Source organism: Ovis aries, chromosome 10 (genome assembly GCF_016772045.2).
Source record: "Ovis aries strain OAR_USU_Benz2616 breed Rambouillet chromosome 10, ARS-UI_Ramb_v3.0, whole genome shotgun sequence".
Taxonomy (NCBI): domain Eukaryota; kingdom Metazoa; phylum Chordata; class Mammalia; order Artiodactyla; family Bovidae; genus Ovis; species Ovis aries.
Window position 1 is genome coordinate 73,517,398 of NC_056063.1, and position 21,577 is coordinate 73,538,974.

Consider the following 21,577-nt stretch of genomic DNA (forward strand, 5'->3'; position numbering starts at 1 on the left):
CTTGGCGACCCCGTGGACTGTAGCCTATCAGGCTCCTCCGTCCATGGGATTTTCCAGGCAAGAGTACTGGAGCGGGGTGCCATTTCCTTCTCCAGAAGATCGTCCCGACCCAGGGACTGAACCGCGGTCTCTCACATGATAGGCATTGTAGGCAGACGCTTTACCGTCTCAGCCACCAGGGAAGATCACATTTAGGTTGCTTCCATATCCTGGCTATTGTAAATCGCTCCACGTGATATTTACAAAACAACAACAACCCAAGATAGGACTGCAAGTTTCTACTGTTGAGGGCCTGAGTTTTATCCTGGTCAGGGAACTAAGATCCCAAAAGCCCAGGAGAAGATAGCTCAGAAGGTTTTGTGTGGAAAGGCACCATCATCCAGGGAAGTTTGCAGAGCTGCTGGCCTTCCTCTTTCTCCCCTACTTGCCTGGAGTGTCCCAGTAAGCATCCTCAATTAGGTCTGAGCCAGATGGCAAGTTCTAGAAGATCCCGAAAATCACAAAGTGTTCCTATGATACACTCTGCTTTGTTTAAATCATCTGCTCCAGCCTTATTCCATAACTGGTTCTTATTTTTGTACCGTAAACATGGAGAACATAAGTTTCAAGTAATTAGAATGGTGGTAAGGCTGCATTTTCACAGAAAACTATTATCAGCCTATTCAGTGATTTTAAATTAGTTTATTAACTGTATCAACACATTTACCAAGGTTTTGAGTATCCAGACTAGGCATTTTCTTAAATATTTACATTTAGTGCTAATTAAGTACACACAATTCAGAAATTGCTTCAGCTGCTACAACAGAGAACATATTTTCAACAGAGACACAAAAGAAAAGGTATCTAAGGAGAATCAGTGTTTCCTAGAATATTTTGTCACAGAAATCAAAACAATGTTCAGTTCAGTTCCGTTCAGTCACTCAGTCATGTCCGACTCTTTGCGACCCCATGAACTGTAGCACACCAGGCCTCCCTGTCCATCACCAACTCCTGGAGTTTACCCAGACTCGTGTCCATTGAGTCGGTGATGCCATCCAGCCATCTCATCCTCTGTTGTCCCCTTCTAATACTCAATATATACATGGGGCTTCCCCGATGGCTCAGCCTGCAATGCAGGAGACACGAGAGATTTGGTTTTGATCCCTGGGTGGGGAAGATCCCCTGGAGGGGGAAATGTATACTCCAGTATTCTTGCCTGAAAAATCTCACGGACAGAGAAAGTTGGCCGGCTATATCCAAAGGGACACAAAGAGTCAGACATGACTGAACGACCAAAAAAAAAAGAAAAAATATACATTATGTTTTAAAGTACTTCTATTACCCCTAAAGCGCTTCTTCCTTCTCCAAGAAATGTTGATAATTACTAGTACAGCTTTAAAAAATTTATAAATTCAATAAGAATTTTTTTTAATTATTAAAAAAAAAATTTGGTCATGTTGGGCAGCACTCAGGATCTTAGTTCCCCAACCAAGGATCAAATTTGTGCCCCCTACAGTGGAAGCATGGAGTCTTAACCACTGAACCCCCAGAGAAGTCCCTCAATAACAATTTTTTAAATGATCTACAACAATAAAAACATAATTCCCCAAATATCTTGCAAGTATTAGTTTCAGCTATTTGCATGGAGATCTTTGAATTGTCTCAAGAGTATCACACTGAGTTGTGTTAATCTACAAAACTGACTAAAGCCTAGTGAAAACCACAGTTTAGTACTTTCAGAGCAAATTTTGAAAAAAATTTAAAGACATGAGGTTTTTAAAAAGTGAATATTAAGAAATACACAAATAAGGCTTTGAGTAGTTTAGGTGCTCATGACAAACAGACCTGAGCATAAAAAAAAAAAAATGTAAGTGAGAAGACTGGCTTTCTCTTATCATGGCCTTAAATCTATAGCAAGTAGGTAAACTTCAATTTATATATATATATATATATACTGGTGGCTCAGTGGTAAAAAAAAATTTGCCTGCCAAAGCAGGAGATGCAGGTTTGATCCCTGGGTTGGGAAGATCCCCTGGAGAAGGAAATGGCAACCCACTCCAGTATTCTTGCCTGGGAAATCCCATGGACAGAGGAGCCTGGTGGGAGTTCGTGGGGTTGCAGAAGAGTCGAATATGACTTAGCAACTAAACAACATCAACAATAATGTGCAAATATGTGTGTGTATGTAATTATATATATATATATATATATAATATATATATATATATATATATATAAAGCTGGTGAGACTAGATGTCCTCCCAGAGGGCCCTGAGTTCCCATGGTTCCAACTCGGCATCTGAATACTTGACTTATATGTGTGTATCCCACTCTTTTATCTACCCAAGGGGAGATCTCAATAAACAGATTGCAAAGAATTCACAGCAGCCCCGCCCTGGCTTTGGGATATAATGGCCTGAGTGCACAATATTGACTGAGAATTCCACTGAGGGAGACAGTCTGGACTCCTTAGAAGTTATTATTAAAGTATCAGCATTTCAATTTGGCTGAGCACATGGGGTGTTTCAAGGGTTGTTTGACTGACTGACTTTCTTTCCCTGCTCCAGGTCCCCGCCTGCTCTGCACCTTACCATGGAGCAGACGGCCTGCTGGAAGTTGCTGCTGACTACCACGTACAGTAATAGGTTGCCAAAGGTGTTCAGGGCAGCTAGCGGTCTCGAAACGATGTATGCTTCATGGATCTGATGCTCAGTGGAGCAGCTAATGGAAAGCAGGCGAGATTCGATCCGAATGACCCTCAAGATATGGAAGGGCAAAAAGCATATATAAAACACGAGAAGCAGCAGAATGGTGAGCCTGCGTGCTTTCTGCTTCAGGCAGCTGTGCGTCTGAGGTCCTTGCGTTAGGGTGTAGATAATCATTGTATAGCAGAGCGTCACTATCACCAAGGGGAGGCAGAAAGTGGTGGCAGTCAAAATTAGATTGTACCATTTGATGGTCATGAGGTCATCCGAGCTGGTGAGGTCAAGGCAGGAGGATCTATTGGTGCTGGTGGTAGCTGTGATCAGGAAGGTCATGGGTATGACAGCCACCAGCGACACGATCCACACCACCGCACAGGCCACCACGGCCCATCGCTTTTTGTGGACGGAGAAGCAGCTCATGGGGTGAATGATGACAAAGTAGCGGAAGATGCTGAAGCAGGTGAGGAAGAGGATGCTGCTGTACAGGTTGAAGTGGAAGCCGAAGCGGATGAACTTGCACATGAAGTCCCCGAAGACCCAGTGTTCTCCGCCAGCGTAGTAGTGAATCAGGAAGGGAAGACTGGTGAGATACAGCAGGTCGGTACAGGCCAGGTTCAGCATGATGACCGTGCTGCTCCTCCAGGGCCGCATTTTGAAGATGTACGTGGAGATGGCTATCACATTTCCGGGAAAACCCACCAGGAAGATGATGCTATAAATAACAGGGAGGTAGTGCGTCTTGAGTGGGATCTTTTCATTGGTGCAGTTTTCAAGAGCAGCTGCATAATCGGGAAAATCAGAGGCATTTGCAAAATCATCTAGTGGCTCATTCATGGCTGTCTCATTTCATCTTGCAAGAAGACAAAGAGAGTTCAGTTTGGCAATACAGACCGAGAGAAAGTAACTCGCTGATAAAGGAAAATAGAAAACATTAATGGTAGGGTAATGAAAACAATGATCCACTTTTAAACAAAAATTGCTTGAACAGCCTCAATTGGCCACTTCTTTCTCTTTAATCTCCAAAGAGAAGAAATTGAATTTCTAAGAAAATGACTTTAAGGCAAGTTACTAAAGACATCTAACAACGATATAAAAGTTAAATGCTGTGAGAATTAAAAGGGCTTCCCTGGTGGCTCAGCTGGCCAAGAATCTACCTGCATTGCAGAAGACCTGGGTTCAAAACCTGGGTTGAGAAGATCCCCTGGAGAAGGAAACAGCTATCCACTCCAGTATTCTGGCCTGGAGAATTCCACAGACTGTGTTGTTCATGGGATTGCAAAGAGTCAGACATGACTGAGAGACTTTCACTTCATTTCATAAGAATTAAAATGAAGGATTTGGGTGGAAAACCCCACGTGTAGCTGTGAAAAACAACTTAGCCAGGCTGCTACTGGGGCAAGCTCTAAGGCATCATCGTTAGAGACTTACCCACAACAAGATCCACCATTAATCATGCATAAGGCTATCTATTTTAAATATAGCAGTGTGCACATGTCACTTCTGGGCTTTCCTGATGGCTCAGTGGGTAAAGAATCCACCTGCAATGCAGGAGACTCAGGTTTGATCCCTGGGTTGGGAAGATGCCCTGGAGGAGGAAATGGCAACCCACTCAAGTATTCTTGCCTGAAAAATTCCACAGACAGTGAAGCCTGGTGGGCTATAGTCCAAAGGGTCACGAAGAGCTGGACACAATTGAGCGACTGAGCACCCCCCCGAACATGTCAGTCCCAAACTCCTAATCGATCATCCCCGCCACCCCAAGGACCTACTGTATAACACAGAGGACTCTGAACAATATTCTGTAATAACCTGAATGGGAAAAGAATTTGATAAAGAATAGATACATGTATACATACAACCGAATCACTTAGCCGTACACCTGAAACTAACACAACATTATTAATCAGCTATGCTCCAATATAAAATAAATATTAAAAAAGATTCAGTCACCAAAACAAAATAATCACCCATGAGGCACTTCACCACAGTATGACCTCTAAACTTGACCAAAAGCTGAGAAATATTTCTCATCCCTATTTTACAGAAGAGACTAAAACTGCAACCTATTCCTGATAGCATCTAGTGGCACAGGTGGGATTCGAACCTCTGTTTGTCTGACTTAATGCATTCTCTTTCCAAACTGCCTCCCTCTGCACCTCTCTCAGTCAGGATGGCCTTAAATGAGGGGTGTGATAGGAAGTGCAAAGGCATGGAAAGACTGAACACTGGACATTTTTTACATGTAGATGTCATGCATTCCAACTTGATGTGTCTGGTGGATTTCATTTTCAAATGTCAGCTCTTCCAACCCATTTAATGTAATTTGTTTATGTTGTGTGGGGGGGGAGGGGGTCGCACCGTGTTTGAAGGGGAAGAAGGAACAGCAGTTCCATGCAGGGTTAAGAGCTAGACTGCAATAAACCAGAGGGCCTGACCTTGATTCTGTTCAGTCAAAGAGAAGTTGTGTGTCCCTAAGCAAGTTGCTTACACTCTCCTGTACTGGGAAGGAGGGGGAGTTGTACTCTAACTTTCTTCTTCTTGCTTATCAGTGTTTGCTAAAATTTTGACTGTGTACTTCAGCATGATGTTCATTTAAAAGAAGAATTACTTACAATTAGCTTATTATTCAGCTGTAAATAGCTGTTGGTAAAATGTATCCACTTACATATTTATGCAGTGCCCACTGTGTATTAATTAGGCACTCTGCCAGATCCTAGAGATACCAAATGAATAACATGCACAGATGTACAAGCCACTATCACAGCCTACTTGGGGAGATGGACAGAGAAATTATTTTAACAAAGTACAACTCTGCCTCATAGAACTGTCAATATACCACCACCAGCACCACCCAAAAAGATAAGAAAAACACTTGGACACCACTGGACACACAATAAGTGCTCAATAAATGGTAGCTATTAATTGCTAGGGGCTTCCCTGATAGCTCAGTTGGTAAAGAATCTGCCTGCAATGCAGGAGACCCCGGTTTGATTCCTGGGTAGGGAAGATCTGCTGGAGAAGGGATAGGCTACCCACTCCAGTATTCTTGGATTTCCCTTGTGGCTTAGCTGGTAAAGAATCCACCTGCATTGCAGAAGGCCTGAGTTCAACCCCTGGGTTGGGAAGATCCCCTGGAGAAGCGAAAGGCAACCCATTCCAGTATTCTGGCCTGGAGAATTCCATGGACTGTATAGTCCATGGGGTCACAAAGAGTCGGACATGACTGAGTGACTTTCACATGTTAATTGTTAAGTCCTTTGATAGATGACTAGAACAAGGCTGTACAATAGTAATGATATAACAAGGGCTTCCCTGGTGACTCAGATGGCAAAGAATCTGCTTGCAGTGCAGGAGTCCTGGGTTCGATCTCTGGTTTGGGAAGATCCCCTGGAAAAGGAAATGGCAACCCACCCCAGTATTCTTGCCTGGAGAATTCTGTGGACAGAGGAGCCTGGCGAGCTACAGTCTATGGGGTTGCAAAGAGTTGGATGCGACCGAGTGAGCAACACTTTCACTTTCACTATATTACAAAAAAGAAAGGGATTAACTACCTGGGTACATGACAGGTCACTAAAGGAACAGCATTTAGGAGGGAACATTTCAGCTTTTTAAGAAACAGGCAAGAGGAGAGGAAGCATTCTAGGCAAAGAAAACAGCATGTGCAAAGGCACTGAGGTCTAACAGAGTTCAAGGGATTTTAAGAGAAACCTCAGAATACATGTAAACATCTATCACTTTTATTTTGAATGAATTGGGGCAAGAATAGCTCAAGGATAGGAAACCTGCCAGAGTTGAGGAGGGCAGTTGTCAGAATCCTCACACAAGAGGCCAGCACTCCCTGAAAATGAAAGTGTCACTCAGTCGTGTCCAGCTCTGACAACTCCATGGACTGTAGCCTGTCAAGCTCTTCTATCCATGGGATTTTCCAGGCAGGAAGACTGGAGTGGGTAGCCATTCTCTTCTCCAAAGGATCTTCCTGACCCAGGGATTGAACCTGTGTCTCCTGCATTGCAGGCAGATTCTTTACCATCTAAGCCACCAGAGAAGCCTGAATGCTCCCTGGGACCTTGTATTTCTGATCCAAAGTGAATGCGTTTCTCCTGGTCCAGTTAGTTTACCCTCGGGGACAATGCTACTGGCAGAACTATCACGGACACAGCACTCGGGGTGATAGGAGTCAGGCACTGCTGACCAGCAAGGATGCTGCGAGGCCAGAAGACCACAGCCTGTCCCTTGGCCAAAAGCCATAATGCGCTCATGCACAGATAGAAGGCAGTCATTTAAATCCCAAAGAAAACAGTCAGGGAGTCCCCGAAGCAGCACTTCCTGAAATCTGTTCTTAGCAAGTCCAGATTCAAGACCTCATCGCCTATCTGTCGACTCCTTGAAAGCAGAAACAAGAAGTCACCTCCTACCCCAGGGGCTGACACACAGAGGGCCTCAATAAACACATTTGTGAATAAAAGAATCATTGTACTGAAAAGCTAGTGTAGCAGCAACTGTTACTGAAAAAAAAAAAGTTTGGTTCTTTTAATGGCTTTAAAGTAAGGAGCAAAATTAATTTGTCATTGCAGATAAACCCCTGCCATGTTAATGGGGCCATTTAAACCATAATCATATCAGGAAAAGGCAGGCTGTAGGTAGAAACAACCACCTCATTGTTTTGAAAAACAACAGTGCAATGTGGGATTTATTTAGAGTGACTGACTGAGAAATGTCACCTCCATCCCTTAAACCTCACTGAGAGAACGGTTTGAGTTTACCAAACACGTGTGAAGTTAAGAATGGGAGGCGAAAACTAGTCGGGACCATGAACCAAGTAGAATGAGGCAGTTTCTTTCCTCATCAGTCCTAGAGTCCTGTGCGATTCACAGCTGCTACCAGAGCACCAGACTGCCACAAAGGAGCCATGTCCATGTCAAAGGACATTGTGGAATAATGCAGTCTATTCCCTACCCTTGGCCACAACAGTGGATCTCAATCGTAGGGAGGTTACAGACCACCTAAGGCTATCAGACTCTCTATAAACTACAGATAATAATCTATCAAGCTTCAACAAAACCAGATAGATATGTTTCAACTAAACTACAGGGCATACAAATAAAAGCCAGCACCAAAGATTTGGGAATTTTTTTTATAATGGAAAAACCCTGTCATTTTAGCCTCTACTTTTCTTTTTCTAAAAGTGGGAAGAGATTGCAAGGGTTTAAGGCTAGCTGCAGGATGTCAGTGTTTTGAAAACACATAGCTCAGGACCTCCAGCCTAAGACCAGCCTGCCCATGAACCTCACAGACTGGGACTGCAAGTTTTTGTGGATAAAGGAGGCAGGAACCAGACATGGTGTCTACTCACAGGGCCAAATATACTGCTTTACATTCACGGAGGACTCTTGCCCACTTGGAGGGAACAAATCCAGCGGGATGAATGATGCGGTGTGATTTCGCTCGGGTAGCTGAGAATTTTGCAGTAAACTCCCATCCAACCCTCCCCCACCCCCACACACTCCTCTGCAGCTCGCCCCAGCACACCCTGGGTTTCTAAGGCTAAGCTACCATCCATTCTCTCCTCCTTTCCCCAAGTTGCCAGCTGACCAGGGAGACACAGACTTGGAACCCTGGCCCTCTCACCCACCCTTGGAGTCCTCCAAAACCCTGCAGCTGAGGTTGCATGTGGTTACCAAGAGAAACTTTGGATACACCTTTCATTCACAAAGGTTCATCCTGGTTTCGCTATCTGTGTGTGTGTGTGTTTATGCTAAGCCACTTCAGTTCAGTTCAGTTCAGTCACTCAGTCGTGTCTGACTCTTTGCAACCCCATGAATTGCAGCACGCCAGGCCTCCCTGTCCATCACCAACTCCAGGAGTTCACTCAGATTCACGTCCATTGAGTCAGTGATGCCATCCAGCCATCTCATCCTCTGTTGTCCCCTTCTCCTCCTGCCCCCAGTCCCTCCCAGCATCAGAGCCTTTTCCAATGAGTCAACTCTTTGCATGAGGTGGCCAAAGTACTGGAGTTTCAGCTTTAGCATCATTCCTTCCAAAGAAATCCCAGGGCTGATCTCCTTGAGAATGGATTGATTGGATATCCTTGCAGTCCAAGGGACTCTCAAGAGTCTTCTCCAACACCACAGTTCAAAAGCATCAATTCTTCAGCGCTCAGCCTTCTTCACAGTCCAACTCTCACATCCATACATGACCACAGGAATATCCAACTCTTTGCGACCACATGGATGGGCTCCTCTGTCCATGGGATTCTCCAGGCAGGAATACTGGAGTGGGTTGCTATTTCCTCCTCTGGGGGCTCTTCCCAACCCAGGGATCGAACCTGAGTCTCCCGTGTCTCCTGCATTAGCAGGTGGGTTCTTACCACTAGCGCCACCTGGGAAGCCCCAGTTTCCTCATCTACATATTTATTAACTAGTTGAACTTTGAACTAGTGGAAAACAGACCAACTCTTAGCTCTCTTTTGTGATGAGGGTGAATGTTGTCCACCCTGGACCCTGAAGGAACCCCCTCTCCCCAACTCTTCCCACAAACCCAAAATTTCAGACAAGAATCTGCAAGTCCAGTACCCTGAGGATCCTCAGGACCTACCATGCTGATGCCAAAGATGCGATTATAGCTATTTAATCATCGATATTTTCCAATTAAAGAAAATTCATGGAAATGCCCATAAAGACACACACAAGTTTTGCATACAATCTGGAGGTTTAGAGATTGTATTCGTTCGCTTAATCTATAGCAAGGAAAGAAAACAAGATATAATAAAAGCATTTCAGGGGGAAATGTGTTTTTCCCCTTGTTTGTGGTGGGGTTGGCCAGACAGCATCTTTGGACTTTGTTAACACCATAAAGCCCAGAAACACACAGTGTGAGCTAAGAAGGCATCCGGAGCCGAGAAGCAATCGATGTCAGAGAGGAACTCAATGCCCCCAGAGTCCCCACGCTTGGTCTCGAAAAGGGTAAGAGAGGAAACCAACAGTCAGGAACTTCTGCAGGTCTCCCTGAGACAAATCTCCGGCCATTCTAGCTTTAACTGTCCCCAGGTGCGTCCTCCTCCATACCACAACGCAGGGTCTACACCTACGGTTAAGTTGGGGGCCCGGGACTCCCACTTTTCCTGGGTCCTGCAGCAGAGATTGGCCCGGAGGCTCTGTTCCCTCTGGGTGAGTGCATCCCGCATCCCAGGTCCCCATTCCCGGATGAGCGCCGGTTCCCCCCACACCCGGCTCCCTCCCGCCCCGAGTCCAGCTCACCTGGTACCCCAGGCGCGGCCGCCGTGCGCCCCAGTGGCGGGACGGCCCCAGCAGAGGCACGCGCGCCGCCCCCGCCCCTCCCACCGCGGGAGCCCGCGCCGCAAGTGCGCGCCCAGGTCCCGCCCAGCCCGCCGCGGACAGCACCCTCGGTCATCCACTTTCATGGGCAACGAGGGGACATCAGCTTCTGCTCCCGGGGATCTCTGGACCTCCTCCACGCCTATTTTACGCGAAACTGCCCAGAGAGAGTATTTACAAGGGAGCAAACACAGCCTTTTCATACTGTTTGTACTGTAGGCTCCCGGAGTAGACATCCCGGTATGGAGTTCGTGATGGACAGGGAAGCCTGGAGTGCTGCAGTCCATAGGGTCACAAAGAGTCGGACAGGACTGAGCGACTGAACTGAAGTGAACAGAAACGTAGCCTGGCAGGAGGGTTCTCGCCCCAGATCCATTGTAAGAAAAAGATCTCGCCCCAGATCCATTGTAAGAAAAAGATTACTAGAAGCTTTCCCAAGCAAAAGATGCTTGGGCATTTTCCCTTGGTGACCAGAATGTCCTGGTAAAGAGGAAATGGCTTAACGGGATTATTTAAAGACAGGTTTTGGGTCCTAGAAATTCAGGTGTGGAAAGAGCATTTACAAGTATCCAGTCCTAGGAATATACACAGCTGCAGTTGCTGTGGAAAACAGCATGATGGTTTCTCAAAAAAAAATTAAAAATAAAATGACCACGTGATCCAGCAGCTCCATTCTGGATATATTCCCCAAAGAATCAAAAATAGAGTTTCAAAGATATGGGTACACACACGTTCATAGCAGCATTATTTACAGTAGCCAAAATGTGGAAGCAGCTCAAATGTCCACAGGAGCATAGATGGATAAGCAAAAAGTAGTATGTGCATACAAGGGACTCTTATTCAGGCTTAGAGAGGAAGGAAATTCTGACACATGCTACAACATGGATCAACCCTGCGGACATTACATTCAGTGAAATACGCCAGTCTCGATAAATGTAGTATGATTCTGCTTACATGAGATGTTTAGAATAGTCCAATCCATAGAGACAGAAAATGTCAATACAATGGTGGTTGCCAGGGGCTGGAAGTAGAAGGGATGGGATGTGTTTGTTTAATGGGTACAGAGTTCAGTTTTGAAAGATGAAAACAGTTCTGGAGGTGGGCCGGGCTAATGGCAGCACCACAATGTGAATATATTTGATGTCCCTCAACCATACACTTGAAAGCGGTTAAGATAGTAAATTTTATGTCATATGTATTTTACCACAATTTTTTAAATTCTGTTTAAAAACCCCCATTTTTATGGTCTCTGTTTACAAAGGAGATAACCAAGAATTAGAGAGGGCCAAGTGACAAGCCTGAGAACAAGGCCAGGGAGGCCTGAGTTAAGCCAAGGCCTCAGTTCTCTGTTCTGACTGCACTGTGCTGGGGGTAGCTGGGCCATTTGCTGGGAGCCACTGTTCTCTCAGATATCAATGTGCTAGGACTTCCTTAACCTCCCGTGATTAAGACTCCAAGTTTTCAATGCTGGGGAGCAGGTTTAATCCCTGGTGGTAGAACTAAGATCCCACATGTTGTTGTTGGTCGCCAACTCGTGTCCAACTCTTTGGAGACCCCTTGGGGTGTAGCCTGCCAGGCTCCTCTGTCTGTGGGATTTTCCAGGCAAGAATACTTTAGTGGGTTGCTATTGCCTTCTCCAAGGGATCCTCCCGAACCAGGGATCGAACCCGTGTGTCCTGCACTGGCAGGCAGATTCCTTACCGCTGAGTCACCTGGGAAGTCTATAAGATCCCACACGCTGCATGGCCAAAAGAAAAAGATCATGTGCGGTAACCCAACACTCAACATTGGTTCCATCAAGAAGATGATTTTACAAGTGATTGTCTTTTTATCTTTTAATGTTATCTACAAATATTTCTTCTTACTACAACTTGAAATCCTCAAGAACAAAGTAGTCATTGCAAGGAAAATAGAAAATAAAATACTAACCAATAGACCTTAAACATCTCTGACTAAAGACAATACTACAATTTACATATTTTGAAAGCAACTTGCCTTGGACAGACGACGTTACTAATTTAGACTATGTTTTAAACTTAAAATTTGGGATCTTGAAGTAGTCTTTTGCTAACCCAAAGTCAAAGACTCATATATGGGTAAAAGTCAACTTCACTTTAAAATTGGTCTCTTGCTCACATTCAGAAATGTGTTTTCTTCTTTAAAATGAGCACCCAGTAGAACAGGATTCCAGCATTTAGATTCGCAGCTATTTGGACAGTATAGGTACCACCTGCACTGCACTGAAATTGCTCCTCTGAAACAGGGCATGGAGTTTAGCTCCACAATAACGGAGTAACTCAGAGTTTCTCTGATTAGGAAGCACTGACATCTTAAAGCACCCTGCTCCAAAAAGCCATAAGAGACTCTACAGAGAAGGCAGAGTCAAGTAGCATCCTCCAAAGGCAAGAGGAAGGAGGACTAATATAGTAATACAGGTTACAACTAGTCTCCCGGCTTCCATGGTGGCTCAGATGATAAAGAATGCAGGAGATGTGGGTTCAATCCCTGGGTTGGGAAGATCCCCTAGAGTAAGAAGTGGCAACCCACTCCAGTATTCTTGCCTGCGGAATTCCACAGACAGAAGAGTCTGGCAAGCTACAGTCCTTGGGGTCACAAGAGTCAGACATGACTTAGTGACTAAACACGCACACACAGCTAGTCTCCTATTCAGAGTGAAGTGAGAAAAGAACAATTAATTGGTGATAACATTGACCCTACAGTTTCACTCTCCCCTGGTTATCATTCCCCATCATTCCCAATCATTTGTATTACCCATCTCTGTTCTATTCTGTATTCTGATGCTTTGACACCTGGGACTTTGTCAACCAGGGAGAGACTGCCTCTCCCAGAGTTGGCCAATTTCTATAATAAACTCATCCAAGAGTATACATTTTTTTTTATGGAGTATAATCACTTTACAATGTTGTTAGTTTCTGCCGTACAACAAAGTGAGTCAGCTATATGTGGACATATATCCACATCCTCTTAGCCGGCCCTCCTTCCCATCCCATCCCATCCCTCTAAGTCATCATGGAGCACCTAACTGAGCTCCTTGTGCTATACAGCAGCTTCCCACTGGTATCTGTTCCACACGTGAAAGTAAATATGTCAATCCTAATCTCCCAGTTCATCCCACGCTCACCTTCCCCACCATGTCATACGTCTGTCGTCTGAGTCTGCATCTCTGCTCCTGCTCTGTGAATAGATCATCATGTACCATTTTTCTAGATTTCACATATATGCATTAATATATGATATTAGATGCCCATCAACAGAGGAATGGATAAAGAAGCTGTGGTACACATATACAGTGGACTATTGCTCAGCCATAAAAAAGGAATAGAATTGGGTCATTTACAGAGATGTGGGTGGACCCAGAATCTGTCATACAGAGAGAAGTAAATTGAGAGTGTACTGTCAAATGCACACTGAACAATACAGAGCTCACCTTCCTTACTGGGCTCTCACACGCTGGCCCACCATCCCTAATCATCTGAGGACCAAGTACCATACTAACTAGGGTTTGCCCCAATGCCACAGAGCCCACTGAAATTAGCTAACTAGCCAGTCGTAAGCCTGATTCCCCACCTTGCCTGGTCTTTTCCACAGAAGCCACAATAAAGGCTCCTCTTTATTGTTGCCCCTCTTCTTCTGCCTCCTGACTGGAACTGGTGCTCCCCTATGTGACCTCCCGAGGTGGAGAGTACCCCTCCTCTTGAGATCTGTGTGTGTAACACACTGTCTTTCCAATGGCAGTTGTCTGCTGCTGTGTTGATTTCACCGCCACTGAATGGTAGTAAAGCCTATATATCTGAAGCCCTGTTTATTGGCCTTGTCAGGCTCTTCTGTAACTCTGGCCACAATATACGTCTTGGTAGGATAGCAGTACTTTGACGAAGTGAATTGTCTGGATTTTTTTTCTTAGAAAATGGTTAACTTTTTTTTAGTGCCTTTAAAATGGATTGCTCGGTAAAGATGCATTGTTTAAATGAAGCAAGGTTTTGATCTGTATTCTACTAGGCAACTAATTCAGCTAGCAGTGCCTTCCAGATTCCTACAATATTTCTTCAGTGAGGAGGAAGACATTATGGTACAGCTGAGAGTCACAGAAATTTGAGGCCTCAATGGTAGTGTTTGGAAAGCAACTCAATTAGCTGAGAGGGGAAATTCCCTCCCTAGGGTTCCATCTAGGACAAGCAGAGGTTGGACAAATCACTCTCCAAGGTAGGTTCCAGATTAAAGGGCTCTTACTGTGAAAACTTAAGAGAAACTCGAAGCTTAGTTTCTTAGAAGAGTAGGTATAATACTGCTGTGGCAAAGTGAGTCCCCTGCTATGCTGCTTTTATTTTTATTTCTTTTTAAAATAAATTTAAAAATAAAATAAATTTGGAGTATAGTTCAGTTCAGTTCAGTTGCTCAGTCATGTCCGACTCTCTGTGACCCCCATGGACTGCAGCACGCCAGGCCTGAGTTTACTCAGACTCATGTCCACTGAGTCAGTGATGCCATCCAGCCATCTCATCCTCTGTGCTCCCCTTCTCCTCCTGCCTTCAATCTTCCCCAGCATCAGTGACTCCTTGGAAAAGGAGTCTTCTTCGCATCAGATGGCCAAAGTATTGGAGTTTCAGCTTCAGCATCAGTCCTTCCAATAAATATTCAGGACTGATTTCCTTTAGGATGGACTGGTTGGATCTCCTTGCTATCCAAGGGACTCTCAAGAGTCTTCTTCAACACCACAGTTCAAGAGCATCAATTCTTCAGCGCTCAGCTTTCTTTTTAGTCCAACTGCCACATCCATACATGACTACTGGAAAAAACATAGCTTTGACTAGATGGACCTTTGTTGGCAAAGTAATATCTGTTGTTTAATATGCTGTCTAGGTTGGTCATAACTTTTCTTCCAAGGAGTAAGTGTCTTTTAATTTCATGGCTGCAGTCACCATATGCAGTGATTTTGGAGCCCACCGAAAATAAAGTCTGTCACTGTTTCCACTATCTCTCCATCTATTTGCCATGAAGTGATGGGACCAGATGCCATGATCTTAGTTTTCTGAATGTTGAGCCTCAAGTCAACTTTTTCACTTTCCCCTTTCACTGTCATCAAGAGGCTTTTAGTTCCTCTTCACTTTCTGCCATAAGGGTGGTGTCATCTGCATATCTGAGGTTGTTGATATTTCTCCCGGCAATCTTGACTCCAGCTTGTGCCTCTTCCAGCCCAGCGTTTCTCATGATGTACTCTGCATAGAAGCTAAATAAGCAGGGTGACAATATACAGCTGCTTTGCAATGTTGTGTTAGTTTCTGCTGTTCAGCAAAGTGAATCAGCTACAAGTATACATATATCCCTTCCCTCCTGAGCCTCCCTCCTACCCCTGCTATGCTTCTATGTGAACACTCTTTGATGATTTTTAAATGTTTTCAAAATGCTGTTTTCTTTGAAAAGAGGCTCTTCTGGGGTTAGAGAGCTGTTAGGAAAGAGATTGACGAGATTGTCCATCCTGAGATCCAAACCCAGTGTAATCTGGGAGACAGCACGCATCTTCTAGGTGCGCAAAGACCTGGGCACTAGCAGAGCCAGAGTGGATGGGCACAGCTAAGGATGGGATACTTACTCCACCAGTAATGGAGGAGTCTCAGGGGGCTCAGTTGCCATCCCTGGGTTGGGAAGATCCCCTAGAGGGGAAATGGCAACCCAACCCACTCCAGCATTCTTGCCTGGAGGATCCGATGGACAGAGGGCTATCCCTACAGTCCTTAGGGTTGCAGAGTCAGGCGAGACTGAAGCGACTTAGCATGCGTGTACGTGGTGACCAGCGGAAGCAGGGAGACATGCAGATTGGAGACTAAAGAAAATGTGGTATAGAAAGGCCATGCCCCACGCCCTCATATCCTCTGCTTAGCTCCTCTCTGAAGTACCTAGATAATAGTATTTGATGCAGATTTCCTGAGTTGTTTTGCAGGTGTTAAAATCCCCTTCTTTTCCAACAAATGGAAGAGGTTAACTATCTGACCAAGAGCACATACCCCAGGACTCCTGGAGCTTAAGGACCGATAATATTGACCCCTGTATCACCACCCTGCTGCCGTACCATCAGCCAATCAGAGATTTGTGCACAAGCTGGTCACAGATCCTGCGACCCCTCCTCCCTCACTTGGCTTTTAAAAGTGCTTTGAGGAGTCCTTCGGGGTTTTTTAGGGCATTAGTTACCCATCTCTTTGCACGGTGTTGCGATAAACCTTTCTCTGCTCCAAACTCCGATGTTGCAGTTTGTTTGGTCACTGTGTGCTCCGGCAAACGAACTTGCATTAACAAAACCATCATCAAGGGAAAGAGCTCTTTGGATTTGCTGGTGGAGGGCCACCTGCTTGGAACACCCTTCCCATCCCATCTTTCTGGCTTGAATTTTAGAATTTCTTCAAGACTTACCGAAACACTAGTCTATGGTTATATTTTCCCAGAAGCATTTCCTCTTCTCTGAATACTTACTATACTTGTAGTCTGAACCATGCAGTCCAGCATTTATTCACTTTGAAACTGTTAATAGAATTATAAGGGCTTCCCTGGTGGCTCAGATTAAGGTAAAGAATCCACCTGCAATGCAGGAGACCCAGATTCGATCCCTGGGTTGGGAAGATTCCCTGAAGAAGGGAATGGCAACCCACTCCAGATTCCTGGAGAATCCCATGGACAGAGGACCCTGGCAGGCTATGGCCCATGAGGTCGCAGAGTCGGACATGGCGGAGTGACTGAGTAAACACAAAGATTTTAAAATTTGAGTCTTACCTAATCAACAAAACTAACTGTATCCCAAGAGAGAGGAGTTTATAGTCTCCTCTTTGAAACTTACAGAGCCATTGATCCGTACACGGAAAGCTATTACGACTGCCTACTGTTGTTAGGCAATTATCACTATAACCATAAATCTGGTTCCTCATTTGGTCTTTATTGTTGTTCAGTCACTAAGTCATGTCCGGCTTTTGCAATGATGCCATCCAACCATCTCATCCTCTGTCACCCTCTTCTCCTTCTGCCCTCAATCTTTCCCAGCATCAGGGTTTTTCCCAATGAGTTGACTCTTCACATCAGGTGGCTAAAGTATTGAAGCTTCAGCATTGACCTTGATTAATTGATCTTGATTAATACTGTTATTTTAGTTAGAGTTGAGACTAAGCTGTCTCCCACTGGCATGTGTCCAGTAAGTTGAGCATATGAAAGAGAATGTGGGGAAAAAGTGGTTGAGAATTTACAGAAGGAAAACTAAGCGGAAAGATTGACTGGGGCAATTAGGAAATCCTTGCTGACCTCAAAACCACTCAGTCACATGGCAGGCACCTGAAACTAGTTTGTGCAATGGATGGAGGAGCAAAATGGGAGTCACAAGAGGTTAGGAGTGATGGGGAGAAAGAAATAAGGATATAGCTCAAAGATGACAGGTCTAAAGGAAAGATTTTTAGTTTTATTTATTTTTAGGATAGAGAAAACCTAAAGTTAGGACCAACCTATATAGTATATTCAAAAGCAGAGACATTACTTTGCCAACTAAGGTCCGTCTAGTCAAGGCTATGGTTTTTCCAGTGGTCATGTATGGATGTGAGAGTTGGACTGTGAAGAAGGCTGAGCGCCAAAGAATTGATGCTTTTGAACTGTGGTGTTGGAGAAGACTCTTGAGAGTCCCTTGGACTGCAAGGACATCCAACCAGTCCATTCTGAAGGAGATCAACCCTGGGATTTCTTTGGAAGGAATGATGCTAAAGCTGAAGCTCCAGTACTTCGGCCATCTCATGGGAAGAGTTGACTCATTGGAAAAGACTCTGATGCTGGGAGGGATTCGGGGCAGGAGGAGAAGGGGACGACCGAGGATGAGATGGCTGGATGGCATCAAGGACTCGATGGACGTGAGTCTGAGTGAACTCCGGGAGATGGTGATGGACAGGGAGGCCTGGCGTGCTGTGACTCATGGGGTCGCAAAGAGTCAGACACGACTGAGTGACTGAACTGAACTGAACTGAAGCATTATTATAGATGGAGGGGAAGAGAAAAAGCCAACAGAGAAGAAAAGATTGAAGAGGTATAATTGATGGACAAGGCATACCCATTTAGTCTTGACACGACATGATAATAAGAGTTGGAACCTATGACTCAGCAAATGATAAACATGTGTTCGACTTCTGGCACCTACCTTTATAAGCTGTAGAACCTCTCTTTCTAAACCTTATTTTGTTCATTTATCACACTGGGATAACATGACTGTTGTAAAACTTAAATAATATATAGGAAGTCATTGGCATATTACATAGTAAGTGTTGCTAAAATAGTAGCTAGGATTAGGCCAGGAGCACAGGTGGAAAAATGAAAGGCTGCCAACTCCTCTGAGATAGGAGAGAAGGTTGGGAGAAGATCTGCACAAACTTGAGATGAAATTTCATCATCTCTGAGGCTAGTTCAGAGACTCTCAATGCTGGCAGAATATTAGAATCAATTGGGGAGCTTTCAAAAATGCCAATGCTTGGCTCTCACCCCAGACCAATTATATCAGAACCTGTGAAAGTGGGCATGAATTTTGGTACTTTTTGAAGCTCTTCTGGTTAACACTCTATAGAAAGTTGAAAACGATTTGGATACATTTTGACTCTCAAACCTGACTACACATTGTAACTACTTCAAAAAGTTTAAAGAATACTCCTGCCAACCATGGATGGTTTCAAAAGTGTGACATTGAGCAAAATAAATTTTAAAAAAAGAAGAAGAAAAGAGAGCCAGAAACAATGAAACCTACTTTGTATGATTCCATTTTGATTCCATCAAGGTCAGGCAAAAGACCAAAAAAAATGCTATGAGGTTAAAAATTAGAGCAGTGGTTTCTTCTGGAAGGAGAGGAGGGTTAGCCCAAATGGGCAAGAGGAAACGTTCCAGGTTGATACTGGAACTGATATAAATACTCTATATCTTGGGCTCCATTCAAATACTGATATAAAAAGCATGATATAAATACTCTATATCTTGATCAGGATGCTGGTTACTGAGATGAACATGTTTGTTGAAACTCATTGAACAGTATATTTAAAATCTGTGTATAAATACTGTATTTATACCTTGATTTAAAAATAATTAACCCCAAAGGAAAATTTCATGCAACTGGTATGGGAAGTGGGTTGGCAATTGGGATTTTTATAAGCTTCCCTGGTGGTTATAATATAAAGAAAAGTTTGAGAACCACTCAGCTAAATCACCTACTGAGATTGAGACTGAGATTAAGAAGAAGCAACCTTGAGAAATTTGAGAAAGGTTTGAAATTAGAAAATGGGGTTGAATAGGTACAACATTTTTTCTCAGAGTATCGCATCAGAGACCCCTGTGGTGCTTGAAAAACAAAAGTTCATTCCTGGGACCCAGAATAGATGTGCTGTTATACACTGTGGGAGTGAGTTCCTGGAATGTGTGCGTTAACTAGATTTCTTCAGGTGATTTTCATAAAGTTAGAGCACTTCCTGAATAAACGGAGCAACTGAAGATGAGAACCAAGCGTTTCAACGGAGAGAGGAAGGGTGTATGGAGAACAATTCCTAGCAGGGAAGGGCAGCTCTAACTTGGAGCAGAGAAAGTATCAGTATTTGGAAAACCAATCACATGACAGCCTGGACTGCCAGGCATCTAGATAAAACTGAGAAGCTGACGTGGAAGATCACAAGACAAACGTGGAAAGTCGAAGGAGAGAAAAGGAGTAATAAAGGGTGAATTAGTTCTGGAGTCTGAACCTCAACCCTTGGACCAACCATCTTCCTAGGATGTACGTTTCGGGCAGCAGCCAGTGCTTCTTAAAGTTGATTCCTCTGAAATGAACCAAAAGTAGATGGCAGGATTGCCAATTGTCATGGGAAGTATTCGCAAAATATTACATTTCAGAAAGGCATACAGCACACCTTTGAGATGGTCTTTGGGTGGGATTTAGACAAAGGTAGGTGTAAGGGCAGAAAGCAAAGAGGCTATTGGTGAGGGTGAAGGAGGAGAGTGAAAGAGCCGACTTAAGACTACATATTTTAAAAAATCTAAGATCATGGTATCCAGCTGCATTACTGCATGGCAAATAGAAGGGGAAATGGTGGAAGTGGTGACAGATTTCCTCTTCTTGGGCTCCAAAACCACTGCAGACAGTCACTGCAGCCATAAAATCGGCATGAAATAAGATGATTGCTTCTTCGCAGGAAAGTGATGACAACCCTAAACAGTGTGTTGAAAAGCAGAGATACTGCTCTGCCGACAAAGTCCGTATAGTCAAGGCTATGGTCTTCCCGGTGGTCACATGCGGCTGTGAGAGCTGGACCCTAAAAAAGGCGGGGTGCCAAAGAGTTGATGTCTTCAAACTGGGGTACTGGAGAAGACTCCTGAGAGTCCCTTGGACAGCAAGGAGATCAAACCAGTCAATCCAGTCAATCTTAAGGGAGATAAACCCTGAATATTCACTGGAAGGACTATGCTGAAGCTGAAGCTCCAATATTTTGATCATTCGATGCAGACGACTCATTGGAAAAGTCTCTGATGCTGGGAAAGATTGAGGGCAGAAGAAGAGGGCATCAGAGGATGAGCTGGCTGGATGGCATCACCAATGCAATGGATATGAACTTGGGCAATCTCCTGGAGATAATAAGGGACAGGGAAGCCTGGCGTGCTGCAGTCCATGAGGTCACAAACAGTCGGACACGACCGGGCAACTGAACAACAGCAAGATGCCACTGAGTCCCCTGGTGGTCTCGTGGTTCGGATTCAATGTTTTTACTGTTGTGTCCAGGTTCAATCTCTGATCTGGGGAACTGAGATGCCACAAGCCCCCAAAAAGAAAAATACAGACAAAGGTAGATGTTTTAAGGAATATTTTCAGCACTTTATGTAAAAATACGGAGGCCAAGGATTTGAAGGAAGTGTTCAGGTAATACATGAGGACCAGTTGTGCTGGAATGTTAAAGAAAAAGTACATCTGGACGAGTAGTTCGGGGGATGGGTAAGTCCTAAAACGTAGAATGGGGTCACATTGTGGAGAGACTAAATTCCCTTTCTCCAATGCCAGCTCTGAAGAAGCAAGCCACCGTGAATCATGAATTCTGTAGCCAACAGGGAGACCATGTCTGCTAACAGCCCAGGAAGAGTGGAAGTGGATCTTTCCACAATGAGCATCTGACAAGAACTGAGGTCTGGACCACAGCTCGACGGCAGCTTGGTGAGACCCCAAGCAGAGGACCAGCTAAGCTGTGCTCCGACTCCTAACCCTGGACTCACAGAAACGGTAAGATAATAAATACATGTGTTCCTCAGCCACTGAGATGTGGTCAGTTATGTAGCAATAGGTAACAAATGCAAATTTAACTGCAAACTCAGTGGGGAGCCATTAGAAGTGTTTGAGCTGTGATGTGTAATAAGTGAAGTGAAGCAAAAGTCACTCAGTCATGTCCAACTCTTTGCGACTCCAGGAACTGTGGTCCATGGACTTCTCCAGGCCAGAATACTGGAGTGTGTAGCCTTTCCCTTCTCCAAGGGATCTTCCCAACCCAGGTATCAAACCAGGTC

General features: G+C 44.5%; 1 protein-coding gene across 1 annotated transcript; it reads right to left on the bottom strand.

Annotated features, from left to right (window-relative positions):
- Window positions 1-665: 665 nt before the first annotated feature.
- On the bottom strand, window positions 666-9,978 carry OXGR1 (oxoglutarate receptor 1). The gene is made up of 2 exons (XM_015098034.4): window positions 9,941-9,978; window positions 666-3,592 (listed from the first exon to the last, which is right to left on the bottom strand). Exon 2 carries the CDS (start codon window positions 3,516-3,518, stop codon window positions 2,505-2,507), a length of 1,014 nt encoding a protein of 337 aa, XP_014953520.3. The 5' UTR covers window positions 3,519-3,592; window positions 9,941-9,978; the 3' UTR covers window positions 666-2,504.
- Window positions 9,979-21,577: the final 11,599 nt, after the last annotated feature.

What these genes read in the sequence shown, in the direction of transcription:
- OXGR1 (XM_015098034.4), bottom strand. Translation starts at nt 3,518, where the DNA reads ATGAATGAGCCACTAGATGATTTTGCAAATGCCTCTGATTTTCCCGAT.